We start from the raw sequence: 14507 nt of genomic DNA on the forward strand, positions 1-14507 counted from the left end.
TTAGAAATTTTTTAATGATTTTTGCAAAACTGTAGCTTTGTAAAAAATAATCGTATTAAGATTTTAAAAAAATGCATTTTATAGCTTGAAATCTCTAGTTTCGACGCATTTTTAACAAATTATTTTGCGAGCTACGGACATTGCGCAAACATTATAAATACCGCGAGACAAAAATTTTCTAAATTTTTCATTTTCTTTGACAGAGTCCACGGGCTTTGGAAAAATTTAATTAGCTCAACCAATGCATAGGTCAGTTAGAAAATTTATTCAGCTTAAATTTGATTTTTTTTTAAGACTTGTACGACAATCTGTTGCAAAGATATTAGCTACAAACGAAAAAGGATTTTTTTTGGCTTTAGTAACCGATATCTCAGCTACTAATAATTGCACGGAAATTTAGGAAAAATTATAATAAAGAGTGTGACGTTCTGGCTTTAATTAAATTTAAATAAAAATTTTAGAAATTTTTTTTTCGAAGTCTCGAATTATTTATTCACCAAAATAGGCGAATAAATGGATCGACACTTCTTATAATAATAAATAAATCAATAAATTTTTACTTTGTTGGTAATTATTTCTTTTCACCACTAACAATGTAACGGAAATCTATTGCGATAAGAATATCACGGTGGCTGGCGGATAGTCTAAACAGATGTCGACGCATGAGACCCGGGCCACGGCGATTCTCTAATAGAAAACCTGAGATGCAACGTTAACATTTCGTTGAATGTACTTAGTTGAAGAGTAGCAGAATCAGCTCAGTTAATCGCGAGATCTCAAAGAGCACAAAACTCTGTATCATTAACTGACTGATTCTCTTGTTTCCAAATTCAGAGGAATCAAACCTAAAATTTAACCTGAATACAAATCTTTTATCTAAAGAACCTTAAAAGGGTGAGCGCTTACTAACTGTTCCATCTTTCCTTTGCTTTGAGCGCTAATCAGTAGTTCGGGCTCCTTCACCACCTATCATACCACCATTTATGCTGCGAGGCCGATAAAGCAGGAGGCCAGGATGTACAGTACAGCTCAGTCGCGGGATTCGAGGTGTCATCACGGAACTCACCAAAGGTCGTCCGAAAATTAAATTTGAGGAAGTTGTTATAGAGCCTTCGAGATCATGTGTTGCTGAGCTTTCGAGCTCATGTGTTGTTGGGTAACACGACAATTGACCTGATGCTAAAATACCTGACAACAAAATACCCGCAAACCAAAACACCCCCGACAAAACACCCGCCACACAGTGTGACGCTTTTTGAGACCAAGACAATTCATCTTCTGATAACTCATCCCCGATAATTCATCCCCGCGACAGTTCATCTTTTGACAACTCATCCCCGACAATTCATCACTTAATTCTAACTTTCTTAATAGAAATCTAGAGAATTTTTAATAAAAATCAATAAAAAAAAAAAAAAAGAAGAAAATCGTTTTGTTTTTTTTCCGTGAAAAAAGAGTCTCTCAATAAGGGGGTCCAGGGACGAAGCTCCGGCAGGGTTCAGGGACTTAGTGCAATTTTTGACATTTTTTTATGTGTGGGTATATCTTTTTAATTGCCTACACACAAAACTCATGAAAAAAGAGCGCAACTTCTATACTGTTTTGTGGTGTTCCAATCGATTTCAAAATCTAATCAGGTTTAAAACTCATCGATTGCCATCTTAACCGTCTCAATTGGTCAATTTGTTTGAGAGATATCGTTGGAGAAAAAATGGTAATAAGCGTTTTTTTTTCGGAAACATTGGCATCCAAAAGTATTTTGGAGCCCGATAAGGTCGAAAACGCATACACAACAATGTTTTCGAGCTCAAGGAGCTTGAAGATAGCGGGAAGTTTTAGGGCTGGCCCACAGGGTCAATCGGAAGATGGATTTTTCTAATTGTACACACACAAAATTCGTATTTAATAATTATAATGGTTGTTAGTATTTTATTTTTTTGTGAAAAAAAAAAAAAAAAAAAAAAATGTTTGATTAAAAAAATTAATTATTTGCATTTCTCTTCATTTGGAGTAGTTCGGAGTAATTGTGGTAGGAATGAATTGTCGCGAAGGATGAATTGTCCGGGATGAATTGTCTTGGTCTCGAAAAGCGTCATACCGTGTGGTGGGTGTTTTTGATTGCGGGTGTTTTGTAGGTGGTGTTTAGGTTTGCGGGTGTTTTTTCGTCGGATATTTTGTCGCGGATATTATGTCGTCGTGTCAAATTTTACGCAGCCGTGTTGTTGAGCTTTCGAGCTCGTGTATTGTTGAAGCTATCGAGATCATGTGTTGCTGAGCCGTCGAGCTCTTGTATTGTTAAGCCTTCGAGCTCTTGTATTGTTAAGCCTTCGAGCTCTTGTGTTGTTGAGCCTTCGAGCTCTGGTGATTAATCGACTAATTGGAATTACCTTTCCTTGCTGAGGAACCAGGCTTTCAAAGCTCGTCTTGGTCGCACTCAAAGGAGGCATCAAGGGATTATTTGGGCCGACTTATAGGGCCCATAATCTCCACCATGGTAAGTAAATAAACTTATTTTGCATAAATTAAAGGAAGGTCAACAACTGACCCACTTGGGGTCTATCGACACCCTAATGACGTCAACCTAGTCTATTTAAAAATATTCTGTGTAATAAATAGATAAGCCCGAACGCAACAAAAGAAAAAAATATTTTTAATTTTCAACATCCATTAGAAATAAGTACAAAAAATGACTTTTTTTGGATATTTAGTGAGTCAACCGCTTTTTTGTAAATATCGATCAAAAGACTAATGCTGCCAAGTTTTTTTTCTGCTTAATGCACCCCCAATAACTCTGTAAATTTTTAAGTTGATGCATTTAAGTTGAGTTAATTCTGTCCGTGTAAAACATTAATTAAATACGGCAAAGTAATAATTTTTTTCTTCAATGTTTGAAACTCTAGAACATTATAAGATGCGTCGATCGTCGCGAGAATCATCTTAATCGATTAATTTGATTAAACTATATTTACTTAGTTCTAATAACTTTTTTTGCGTGGTTTTCTGAGCATTAGCAAGATAGTATAAAAACCCGAATTTCCCAAAAAGTTCTGATGAGTAAGAAAATGTTGATATTTAGTTATAAAAAACCAAAATTTGCCAATAATTTCTTGTAAGAGTAAAAAAATGTTCATAATTGGTTCTAAAAACTTTTTATTCTGAATATTTTCTGAACAAGTAGCAAGATAATAGAAAACCTCAAATTTGTTAGAAAGTTCTAATGCGAGTAAAAAAATGTTCATGATTAGTTTGAATCATGACCATTTTTTGAACTATTTTCCAATAAGGCAGAATATCATGAACGGATTCAATTCTGATGATTGCGGTAAAAACCAGGAGACGTTCATAGTAACTCTCAAATATTTAATTTTAAAACAACTAAAAATATACAAAAACAAAAATTTTTTAGACTCAGACCTAAAAAATTCCGATATGAGTTAATATATTAACATTCTAATCTTTATAATCCTCAAGTAAGTATATTTTTTTCAAGTTTTTTGAAACTATTAAATTGCTAATCTAAATTATTTTCGCTCTTATAATAGAAAAATCCTGCAAAAACATATGAAGTTTTTTAAAATTTGTCTCACCTTTAATTTTTTCAATGTTCCGAAAATGTTCATTTTGAAAATTTCAACTGTTCCAATTTCTAAACGTTCGCTGTCATGAACGTTCCTGGAACGAATTTTTTCTTACACGGGTAATATTTATTTCACGACTATGTTTCACTTTACTCATAAGTAATTTTTTAACAGCAAATAAGATCGTATAATGACATGATGTTATACTCTGTTAGGTTTCCATATTTAATCAGTTATTATAAATACTTGATCTTGATCTAACAATTTTTCTTCTACGTGCATTAATTTTTACTCCCCAATATAGGGAAAGGGAGAGGGACGAGATGGGCCCCCTAACATTTTGGACGCTTCTAAATATTTAGGGGCGACATCGGCCGCCTAAAATTTTTATCTTATAAAGTGTTTAAGGTGTGTGTGTGGGGGGGGGGGGGGGGGGGGGGTGGAGCATTGAGGAAAAATGGGCCACTGAGTCAAAATGCTTCCCCCAAAATTTTTAACATGAAAAGTGCTGAGGAGGGGAAGGGGAGTAGACTGCCCAGACTTCGAAAATCTACAAATATTTTTTAGCCAAAAGGGTTCTTAAAATTTTTTTAACAGAAATGATTAAAGAATTATGATAAGAGGCAAACTAGGTCGCGAGTTTAACAGCATTACTAACTATCAATTTTTTCAAAAACAATTTATTCTATATGAATGAAAGTAATAAAAATGTAAGTAAAATGAAAAAATAAGTAACGAAAAACATAACAAATAAGTAAAGAATAAATAAAAGTAAAGAAAAATGAAAAAAAAAAAAAAAAAAAAAAAAAAAAAAAAAAACGGTCTGTCATTTGACCATGCGGGCCATCCCCAAAGCTTCCCGCTGTTTTCGAGCTTCTCGAGCTCGAAAATACTAATGTATGCCTTTGTTTCCGAAATAAAAATGTTTTTTACCATTTTTTCTCCAACGATATCTCTCGAACGAATGAACCGATTAAGACGGTTAAGGTTGCAATTGACGCTTTTTATTAACTTCTACAGCTGATCAGATTTTTAAATTGATTCATGTAGTAGTTTTTTGAGAAATTTCGAAAATGCTAAAAAAAGTTTTTTTTTTTAATTCTTTCGACAAAGGTTTCTCTTGAACGAATGAACCGATTTTGATGGTTGACATGACATTCGACACGGCTTGTGAAACTTAAGAGCCTAGTTGATTGTAGTATCAATTCATCATGCACATTACGAGGTATTCAAAAAAAACATTTTTGAAAAAAGTTTATTTTTTGGAATATCTCTGAACGAGCCATACCGATCAAGCTCCAAGTTTTTAAGCTTTTAGATATTGACAAGCCGCGTCGAATGAGACCTTGAAGATCAAAATCGGTTCATCCGTTCAAAAGTTATAGGTGCTTACATATGTACGTACGTACGTATATACATACATACATTCGGACATAATCTTGAAATTAGTGAGAATAGCTTCCTAGAACTTTAAAACGTCAAGATCTCTTAGAAATTTGATTTTAGAAAATCGGACTGAAACCAATACCTTCTCGAATTTTTGAAAATTTGCAATTTTTTTTAGCGGAAAGTTAAAAAAAATGAGTAAAAAAAGTAATCGAGTAATGAAATTATTAGTTGTTACAAGAGGTGATTAAAATATAACAAAGTAAGTTTTCAAATTATTAGGTTCTGTAACAAGTTATTAATACACTGTTAAAAATACTTGTAAACTTCGTACATTTTCAGTATACAATGGAGTACTAATCTTAAAAATTCAATGTACTGATAGAAAATATAATTCGGGTTCGGTAATATTAGAATACTAATTCATAATTTTATGAAAAAAATTTTAAATTTACGATTTTGTGTACAAATGTAACTTACATATCAATGTATCATAAAATAACAAACTTTTCTTTAAGTTTTACCAAACAAAAGTATTGCAAAATTAAAAACTCCAGTTTAGATTATTAAGATTCTAGTTTGCAAAGAAAAATCCAAACTCAGTAACATAAATTTTGGATGCCGTTTTTGAAAGTAAAACATCAGATTATTGTTTTAATAACAGTTTGTCAAAAATTTTTTTACTGACCCACGTATCATAAAAAAAAAATTTTTTTTCTATTATTGCATGATAAAATTATTGTAAAATTCAAAATTCTAGTTTGCATCATTAAGATTCTTGTTTTCAGAAAAAAATTTGGACACCGTCATATAAATTTAGGATTCTGTCTCCGAAATAAGAATATTATATCATAATTTCAAAAACAGTTTGTCACAAACTTTTTTACTAACCCTCACATTATAAAAACAAGTTTTTGTTTCTGTTATGCTTAACAAGGATATGAAATCAGTAATAGCTTAAGATTCAAAGAAAAAAATTATTTAACTTACATTATTTAAATTTTTAATTTTTTTGTTACTTTAAAAATTAATTACTAATGAAATAAAAATATTTTATAAACTTTTTTCACGTCATCTTGTTGAGTATGTTTATAAAAAGGGCTCCAAGAAACAAAAAATTTATCGATTAATTATTTAAACTTTTACACCGCCTTTTATGACAACACATACCCGTAAAAAAAATGTTAATTAACAATCGAATAACTTTTTGAAAAATGGTGATACAACTTTGAATACCGCGGAATCATATTCTTTGAAGTGTTTAGATGACACCAGAATTTTTTTAAATTTTTTAATTAATATTTAATTGTATAAAAAAATTATTTAACAACTACGCTCACTAGAGCGGCGACGCACACATGTCTCAACTGCCGCGCAAAAGCCAATTTTCAACGTTAAATAAAAATTACAAATATTGGAGCTACAATTCAGGGAGTCGAGAACTTTTTTACTCAAATTTTCTGCTTTTTCAGAAACGTTTTAATATTTGAACTATCACTTATACTTTTTGAGATTTGGCCAAAAAACTGGACGGCTAATTTTTTTAACGGTTTTTTGTTAATAACAATTGTAATTTTCTTTTGCTAAAAAAAATCCAAAAAACGCTTTTTTCTGGACGCCATTCTGGATCGTTTAAGCCATCAACCATATTTTTAGGAGACTTGTAACTATTTTTCGCAGGTTTTCATCTTCTCGACAAGACTAAGACGTGGGCATCAGATAAAAATTATAATTTACGATAATTGAAAATGAAATGTTTATTTTCAACTTCCCATTATAAGAATTGACGATTCTCAAAAAATTCAGGAAGTTATTGTTTTCACTTCGACTTTCGAAAATCGAGTTTTCACCAAATGTCAACGTTTTACGTTGATGGTTATCCCAATTTATCTATAAATTGTCTTATTGAGAAGGTTTGCATGTTTTAAGTTTCCACTATATTAAATTCCACTATATATATATATATATATATATATATATATATATACATATATATATATTAGCTCGCCCGGCAAAAAATGGCATACAGAGCTTTTAAAGATAACATTTTTCTGATCTGACATATATATATATATATATATATATATATATATATATATATATATATATATATATATATATATATATATTTATTTATTTGATACTTTAAATCAAAAACATTTTTATTTGTCAATAAAATTAATTGAAGTAATGCTACATAGAACTTTATTATTGTTATGATTAAAAGAAATAAATTTATTTAATTTAATTTTTCCCGCTACTATATTCAAGCACCTTCGCGTGCACCCAAAATATTATACAGACCTGATGTTTACATCTGTCAAAATAAAAAATTACTAAATGGCGAATACAATGTTGAAATTTATTAAAGAAACTACGCTAACTGAGAGATTGTAACTACTTCGAGTAATTTTTTAAATATTCAACGCGTTTACGAAATTACTTATACAAAGCTCTTTTTTCGATAAATTCCTTAATTTTTTTTAATCACTTATCGAAAATAATTGTGATTTTGACAGGTAAGGTTCAATGCAAATATTATTTTTCAATCTCGGGTTTTAGATTTTTCTGGCATTAGCTAATGATTCAAAAAAGACATATAAATTTTTTTATTCATTTAAAAATTAACATTTTTGGAATTTTATCACTTTAAATAATTTTAATTTAATTTTAAAGTTTTTCATCTCTTTTATTGTTTTTAGTTCAGCTGATGGCCACCAGGTAGAGCCACATTTTTTTGAAAAAAGTGGGAGGGCCCTTGAAGAATGGTCTCAATATAGTAGGTAATTAAACATAAGACATACAATTGATCCCCACAATTTCGTAACAACTATTTTAATATTGTATAGGAATCGGATCCATCGAGATAAAAAAATTTGCCTCATGATTACGAAGTACCTAATAGCAATCGACTCTTTGAATCGTTTAAAATAATTTTGAATCGCCTTAAAATGTTATTTTCTTTTGCGATTTAATAGCATATAAGAAATTTTATTTGAGTTAAGAAATGAAGTCGAAATGTAGCACTAATACATATGTAAAAAAAAAAAAAAAATACGTGTGATCGGCAGTATTCGTTAATCAGTAATGTTCAGGTTTAATAACGACGATGTTTAAATGATTGAAAACTGTCGAAGTCACATGTGAAAAGATCTAACCCTGCTACCCAATGCATATAGGCGACGTTAGTACGCAAATTATATGAAAATACATGCCGGTTGCGTGTTGTGTGCGTATGTGTGCGTACGATTGGTATGTGTCTGTGTGAGAGAGAATACAATTTTGGCAAATAATATCTCAAGAATAAATTAACCGATTGAGAGACGTAGCATAAAGTTCAAAAGGTCCATTGAGACTTACATCTCATTAAATTTTAATGTCGATAAATCGTGTGTTTACAAGGTTATTGAACATATGAAAATAAAAAAAAAATTCTATACGTTTTGGAAAATAAATTTCAGACGTTCTAACTCTTCGATTTCTTGAACTTGATCTATGTTACTATATATATATATACACATATATATATATATATATATAAATAAACATATATTTCAGAGATTGATAACAAGAAAAAAAGTAGGACGGAATTCAAGACAAGAAATAAGACAAAATTAGAGACACAAAGTTAATCAAAATTCATTATTACAAATAAGATAAAAAATAAGTCGAAAATTAAAACAAAATTCAAGATTAAAAATGAGATAATAAATAAGACAAAAAATAAGACCCAAAGTAAGACAAAATTCAAGACTAAACATAAAACTTAATTTTTGTCTTATTTTTTATCTTAATTTTAGTCTTGAATTTTGTCTTACTTTGTGTCTTAATTTTTGTCTTATTTATTATCTCATTTTTAGTCTTGAATTTTGTTTTAATTTTCTTCACATTTTTTATCTTATTTGTAGTCATGAATTTCGATTCACTTTGTGTCTTAATTTTTGTCTTATTTGCAGTCTTGAATTTTGTCTTACTTTGTTTTTTTATTTTTGTCTAATTTTTTACTTTACTCGTAGTCGTAAAATTCGTCTTCACTTTTTTTTAATATTCTGTCTTAATCTTCGTCTTATCTTTAATCTTATCTTAAGTCTTTAATTTTGTCTTATTTCTTGTCTTGAATTCATTCCTACGATTGTTCTTGTTATCAATCTCTGAAATATATGTTTTTATTTATATATATATATATATGGGTCATTCCATGTCAAATCGACCAGTACTTAGAATCGACCTCTTTCAATTTAAACGAAATTTGGTCAAAACTTTTCTTTTATCATAAAACAGAGATTTGCCAAAGGAAAAAAATTAGAAAAATTTTTTGCGAAAGTTATTCAAAATTCAAAATTTTTCTAATTTTTCAACTTTATTTTTTGAATGTCTCGAAAAGTATGATAGATACAGAAATGGTCTTATAAAACACGCAACCGGCATGTATTTTCATATAATTTGCGTATTCACATCACCTATATGCATTGGGTAGCAGGGTTAGATCTTTTCACATGTGATTTTGACAGTTTTCAATCATTTGAACATCGTCGTTATTAAACCTGAACATTACTGATTAACGAATACTGTCGATCATACGTATTTCTTTTTGTAATGTAATAGTATTTCCCCTTCCACACGAAGTCCCTGACCCTGATTATCACAAACAATTAAGAGTAAAGTCTCTTTTAATCTACATAAATTCTCCCACCTTTTGGTTTCAGAATTCCTAATGGATGTCACTCGATAGTAATTAATTCAATCCTGATAGCGAATAATACGAGGTACATGGCTACTTATCGTATGCACCCAAGGCACGTGAAAACGTATCAAAATATTTTGTTTATTCGCGAAAAATTTTTCCGCAGTCACGTATTTTGTTAAAGAACATAACAACTAATTATCAAAAATGATTGTGATCACAAAAGAAACAAGCTTGTGAGTTAAATTAACCTATAAAAAGAATTTCCTTTCACAACTTTTGTATTTGTAACAAGCATCCGAATAAATGTGACATTTATTCCAATATTTCAAAAAATTTATCAAATACGTTATCTGACTTGGTCAATAATTGACGTTTCCTTGGTTGTTATTGAGCTGTTTAGGTGACAAAGCATTTAGAATTAGCAGGAATGATTCAAAAATCATTTTTTATATTCTATATAATTAGCCTTGATTTAATGGCATCATATATATTCGCACGTGATCATTGCCTACCACAGTTTTATCAGGTGAGTATACTACAAATTGATTTGAATGTTATAGCATATTCTGTGACACGAGATGAAACAAGATAACTTCAGACCAGAATTAAAGTGGCTGCGCGAGGCATAGGCGAGGATTGACCTTTTACTCATCGTCTGAAATCGTGCTTCATCTTATGTCACACACTATATTTTTTATGTTTATCTGCATTGGACCTTCAAGTTTTATTGTTAGCAGCCAGTCAGACAGAAGTCACTTTAAATCCAATGGTGTGATGAACTATAAGTGTAAGCAGAAATTGTGATTTGCTATTTATGACTAAGCAGAAAAAGTAAATATTGTTTATCGCTTACGTCTATTTGTATAATATTCGACCACAAAGCTAGAACTGTCACTCGCATAATCTAAATTAGTGATATAAAATAACTAAAATACAAATAACAAATATTGGAGCTATAATCAAAAGTGAAACTAACGTTCAGCGGGCAAAAAAATTATTTCTTTCTTCCCAAAGAATGAATCGAATTTATTCCTTCTTACTACCTAGAAGCATATGGGGCATTCTACGCAAATCGGACGATTTTAAAAATTTAAACTTATGATTTCCGTAATTTTTTGATATTTTTTAGTACTCATCAAAAAACTCATCCTTTTCAATTTTAAAATTTTTTTGATCATTGGTTCAAAAAATATGGAATTTTCAAAAAAACCGCTCTTTTCATAGTTTTTTGCTTATAACTTTTTTAAAATGGTGTAAATAAAAAAACTCAAGGGGCAAAGAAGTTTTGTTTTCCTATGTACTTTTCGAGTTTTAAACTTTAATCTCGCTTTCTGACAATCATGCATAGTTTGATTTTCCTGAAAATTTGTGACAACAAACTACTATCTATGCCACAACTTTTCAGGTAGTTCCAGTCGTGGGAATTCCGTAGCTATTTTTTTTCTTTTGATTTCTGAAAAGTAAAAAAATTTGTTTTTTTTTTTTTTTTTCCTATTAAAAATCATTGATTGCTATTTTTGTCATTATATATTATTTTTTCCACCTTTTTCCAGTATTATCTTAGAATTCTACGCAATTGAATGATTTTCCAAATAGCCCATTAAATTTTTTTACTTTTAAAATCGTATTTTTTAGCAAACAAAATTTGGTAAAAAAACTAAAAAAATTTGAGAAACTATCTGAAAAATCATTCGAGTGTGTAGAATTCTAAGAAAATACTGAAAAACGATATAAGAAATAATATATAATCACGAAAAGTGCAAATAATGATTTTAATAGGAAAAAAAATTTTTTTTACTTTTGAAAAATCTAAAAAACAAAAAATAGCTACGGAGTTCCCACGACTGGAACTACCTGAAAAGTTGTGGCATAGATAGTAGTTTGTTGTCACAAATTCTCAGAAAAATAAAAAAATGCATGATTCTCAGAAAACGACTTGAAAGTTTTAAAACTCGATAATAACGCGGAAAAATTTTCCGGAAAATTATTCGTATTTTTTTTTTCTAAAAGTACACGGGAAATCGAATCTTTTTTATTCTTTGAGTTTTTTTGTTTAAACCATTTTTCAAAAAGTTGTAAGCAATAATCCATGAAAAAATCGATTTTTTTGAAAATTCCATATCTTTTGAACCAATGATAAAAAAAATCTCAAAATTTGGATGATGAGTTTTTTAATGAGTACTAAAAAAATAAAAAAATGACGGAAATTAAAAACTAAAATTTTCAAACTCGTCCGATTCAGCGTGAATGCCCCATATGTAATTTACGCATCTGCCTGCCATTTGCTCGTGGCATTGGGCTAAAATAAGCTTGTTTTGATTGACTCTACGGACGCTGAAACTTAAAGTCACGATGCTGGTATCATGAAAATATAGTAAACAATTATAAAAACTGAAACGAAATCATTTTTTAATCATTTAAAAGTGTGATCCCCATTCTACAAAATCCTGCTGTGAACCCTACCAGTGTTTGCCGAGGCTCACTAGTGTCTTACAGTGGATGGATAAACGACACTTTTGCGCAAAGAACGGTAATTATGTTCGATAAACTTTTATAGCTAATAATACTTTTTTGTGACTAGTGTATTTTATAATTGATTATGAAAAAATTATCAGTTACACTGGGCAGTCCATGTAATAAATTCATGGATTGCTTACCAATAGCTAATGCTAAATGCTCAGAAAATAATACATGCGTTTGTCAATTTGGTTCTAATGAATACAACAACACTATTTGTTTGGCAAAAAAAGTAAAACGACAGCTAAAATTAGGGTTCAGTATTTATTATCACAACACTACTAATGGAGAAATTCACCTGAACAATGATTTTACATCGCAATCTGGTTTTCATAGGGAATCAAGTAAAACGCATTGCTTGATAGCTGTATATTTGTAATTACTATATATATTAATAGAATTTTATTTACAGATACAAAATGGGGTGAACGTTGTAAAATGTGTTTGCATATTGAACTCGACGGTCTCATTTGTGATGTTGCAACTCAGGTATTGTGTCAAAATATTTAGGTGTAGTCAATAAAAAAAAAAAAAAAAATCAATTATTTTAAAACTGTTATAATTTGTCACAAGGATAATGTATAGATCTACTTGATTTCATGCCTTCCAGGAGAACTTTAAGAATGGCTACGACTTCAAAGAATGTAGATGCCCAAAGGGAACAAAGCTCAATTCAAGCAGTTTATCTTGTAACGAACCAGAATTTAATGATTGCTCCAGCGATGAGGATTGTAGCTATCTTGATTACGCTTCATGTTCTGGAAGTAAATGTAGTTGCTTACAAAATTATCATCCCATCAATGGACGGTGTTTGGGAAATCTTGGTGCAAAATGTAGCCATGATATCGACTGCCGTATTCTTTATGCAATTTGTAAATCAAATAGCTGTCAATGTGATTATAATTATTACGAAAAAGATGGTTCGTGCATAAAGTACGCGACAGGTGAGCAGCAAATGTGTTTTGCCATCTATTAATTGTAATTCATTTTCAATCATATAAATAATCAATATCTTTCTATAGAAATAGAAGGATATTGCCACACCAATAAGAGTTGTGAGCTCCTCGATCATACTTCATGTTCTGGACGCAAATGTCGCTGCTTACCAAGTTATCAAAATGTTAACGGATATTGCCGAAATCATGGCCAAAGGAAATATAGCGCTGAACCAGAACTTGCTGTTACAGAACACACTTGTCAAGTCGATTACTATTATGAAAACCATTACTGCCGTGTGTACGCAAAAAGTAAGTAACAAATTTGCTTTTTATCCAACTATATGCTATAAATTATTCTTACTTTATTCACCTTTATTTTCAATAGGACTGAACGACCAATGCTTCAGCGACAAAGCTTGTGAACGTTTAACTCTTACTTCATGTTTTAATGGTCGATGTAACTGTTCCAAGTTCAATATCATTTGCAAGATCTTAAACGCATCGAGTTATTTTGTTTAATTATACAGATCTCTTCAGTTCAACTGTAGCCAGGAGCAATGAGCAGTTTTTCTACATAGAAAACATTTTCGTTACCATTGTCTGCCCCTAAATTTTTTCTAGACTTTCAGGTGTTCAATCACGAAAATTATCCACTAGTCTATTTTATTATTCTCATACTTAATAACCATTGCATTAGTCTGAGTATTATTAGTAAATATTTTTCACAGTCACGAATATTAATAAGTTGGAATGTTTTTAATTTTTTATAGGCTAACTTCGTTTCAAAAAATTTTTAGTGTTTTCGTCTATATTATAATACAAATGTTAGTACATAGGCTACATGGACTATAAGTGTTAAAAAAAAACATGTTGAGCTTTCATCAAACAAAAGGATAATTGTCAATATAATTAACAATATTTTTATGTTTTTTTCTATTTTTGTATTTATTCTATCTTACCCGAAATAAAAAAAAAGGGGAGTTCTGTGTTAATCCTCGAAAAACTCAAAATAATCAATAAGGATTGTTTTTCGAAATTTTGATTACGATTACGCTTAATAGATTAAAAGTTTTGGATGGAAATTATAAGAAGTGATCAAGATGAAAAGTTATATTAATTGTGAATTAAACCAGTGAGTTGATATATGAATCATCTGGAAAAAAATTTCAGATACAGTGATTTTTAAAAATTATTTATGATGATATTATTTAGACTAACGAATTCATTACAATAATTTTTATAGCCGTCAACAAACATAATGGAACTACTAGGCATATGACATGGAATATGTGAGGATTGAAAACATACGTTATTCGAGAATAATGAAGTAAATTGTTGTTTTTTAAATTTTTCATCATCGGCATCTTTCGAACCAATAAATCGATTTTTTCGTGATCATTG

At 30.1% G+C, this 14507-nt stretch overlaps 1 protein-coding gene across 2 annotated transcripts; it reads left to right on the top strand.

Annotated features, from left to right (window-relative positions):
- Positions 1-9919: 9919 nt before the first annotated feature.
- LOC103580631 (uncharacterized) lies at positions 9920-14053 on the top strand. Of its 2 annotated transcripts, XM_014440761.2 has the most exons (7): positions 9920-10177; positions 12076-12181; positions 12267-12512; positions 12581-12657; positions 12779-13112; positions 13191-13415; positions 13492-14053. In XM_014440761.2, exons 1-7 carry the CDS (start codon positions 10079-10081, stop codon positions 13623-13625), a joined length of 1221 nt encoding a protein of 406 aa, XP_014296247.2. In that variant the 5' UTR covers positions 9920-10078; the 3' UTR covers positions 13626-14053. The 2 variants fall into 2 exon arrangements, with proteins under 2 accessions (XP_014296247.2, XP_014296248.2); XM_014440762.2 differs by lacking the exon at positions 12267-12512.
- Positions 14054-14507: the final 454 nt, after the last annotated feature.

This window comes from Microplitis demolitor, chromosome 9 (genome assembly GCF_026212275.2).
Source record: "Microplitis demolitor isolate Queensland-Clemson2020A chromosome 9, iyMicDemo2.1a, whole genome shotgun sequence".
Classification (NCBI taxonomy): Eukaryota; Metazoa; Arthropoda; class Insecta; order Hymenoptera; family Braconidae; genus Microplitis; species Microplitis demolitor.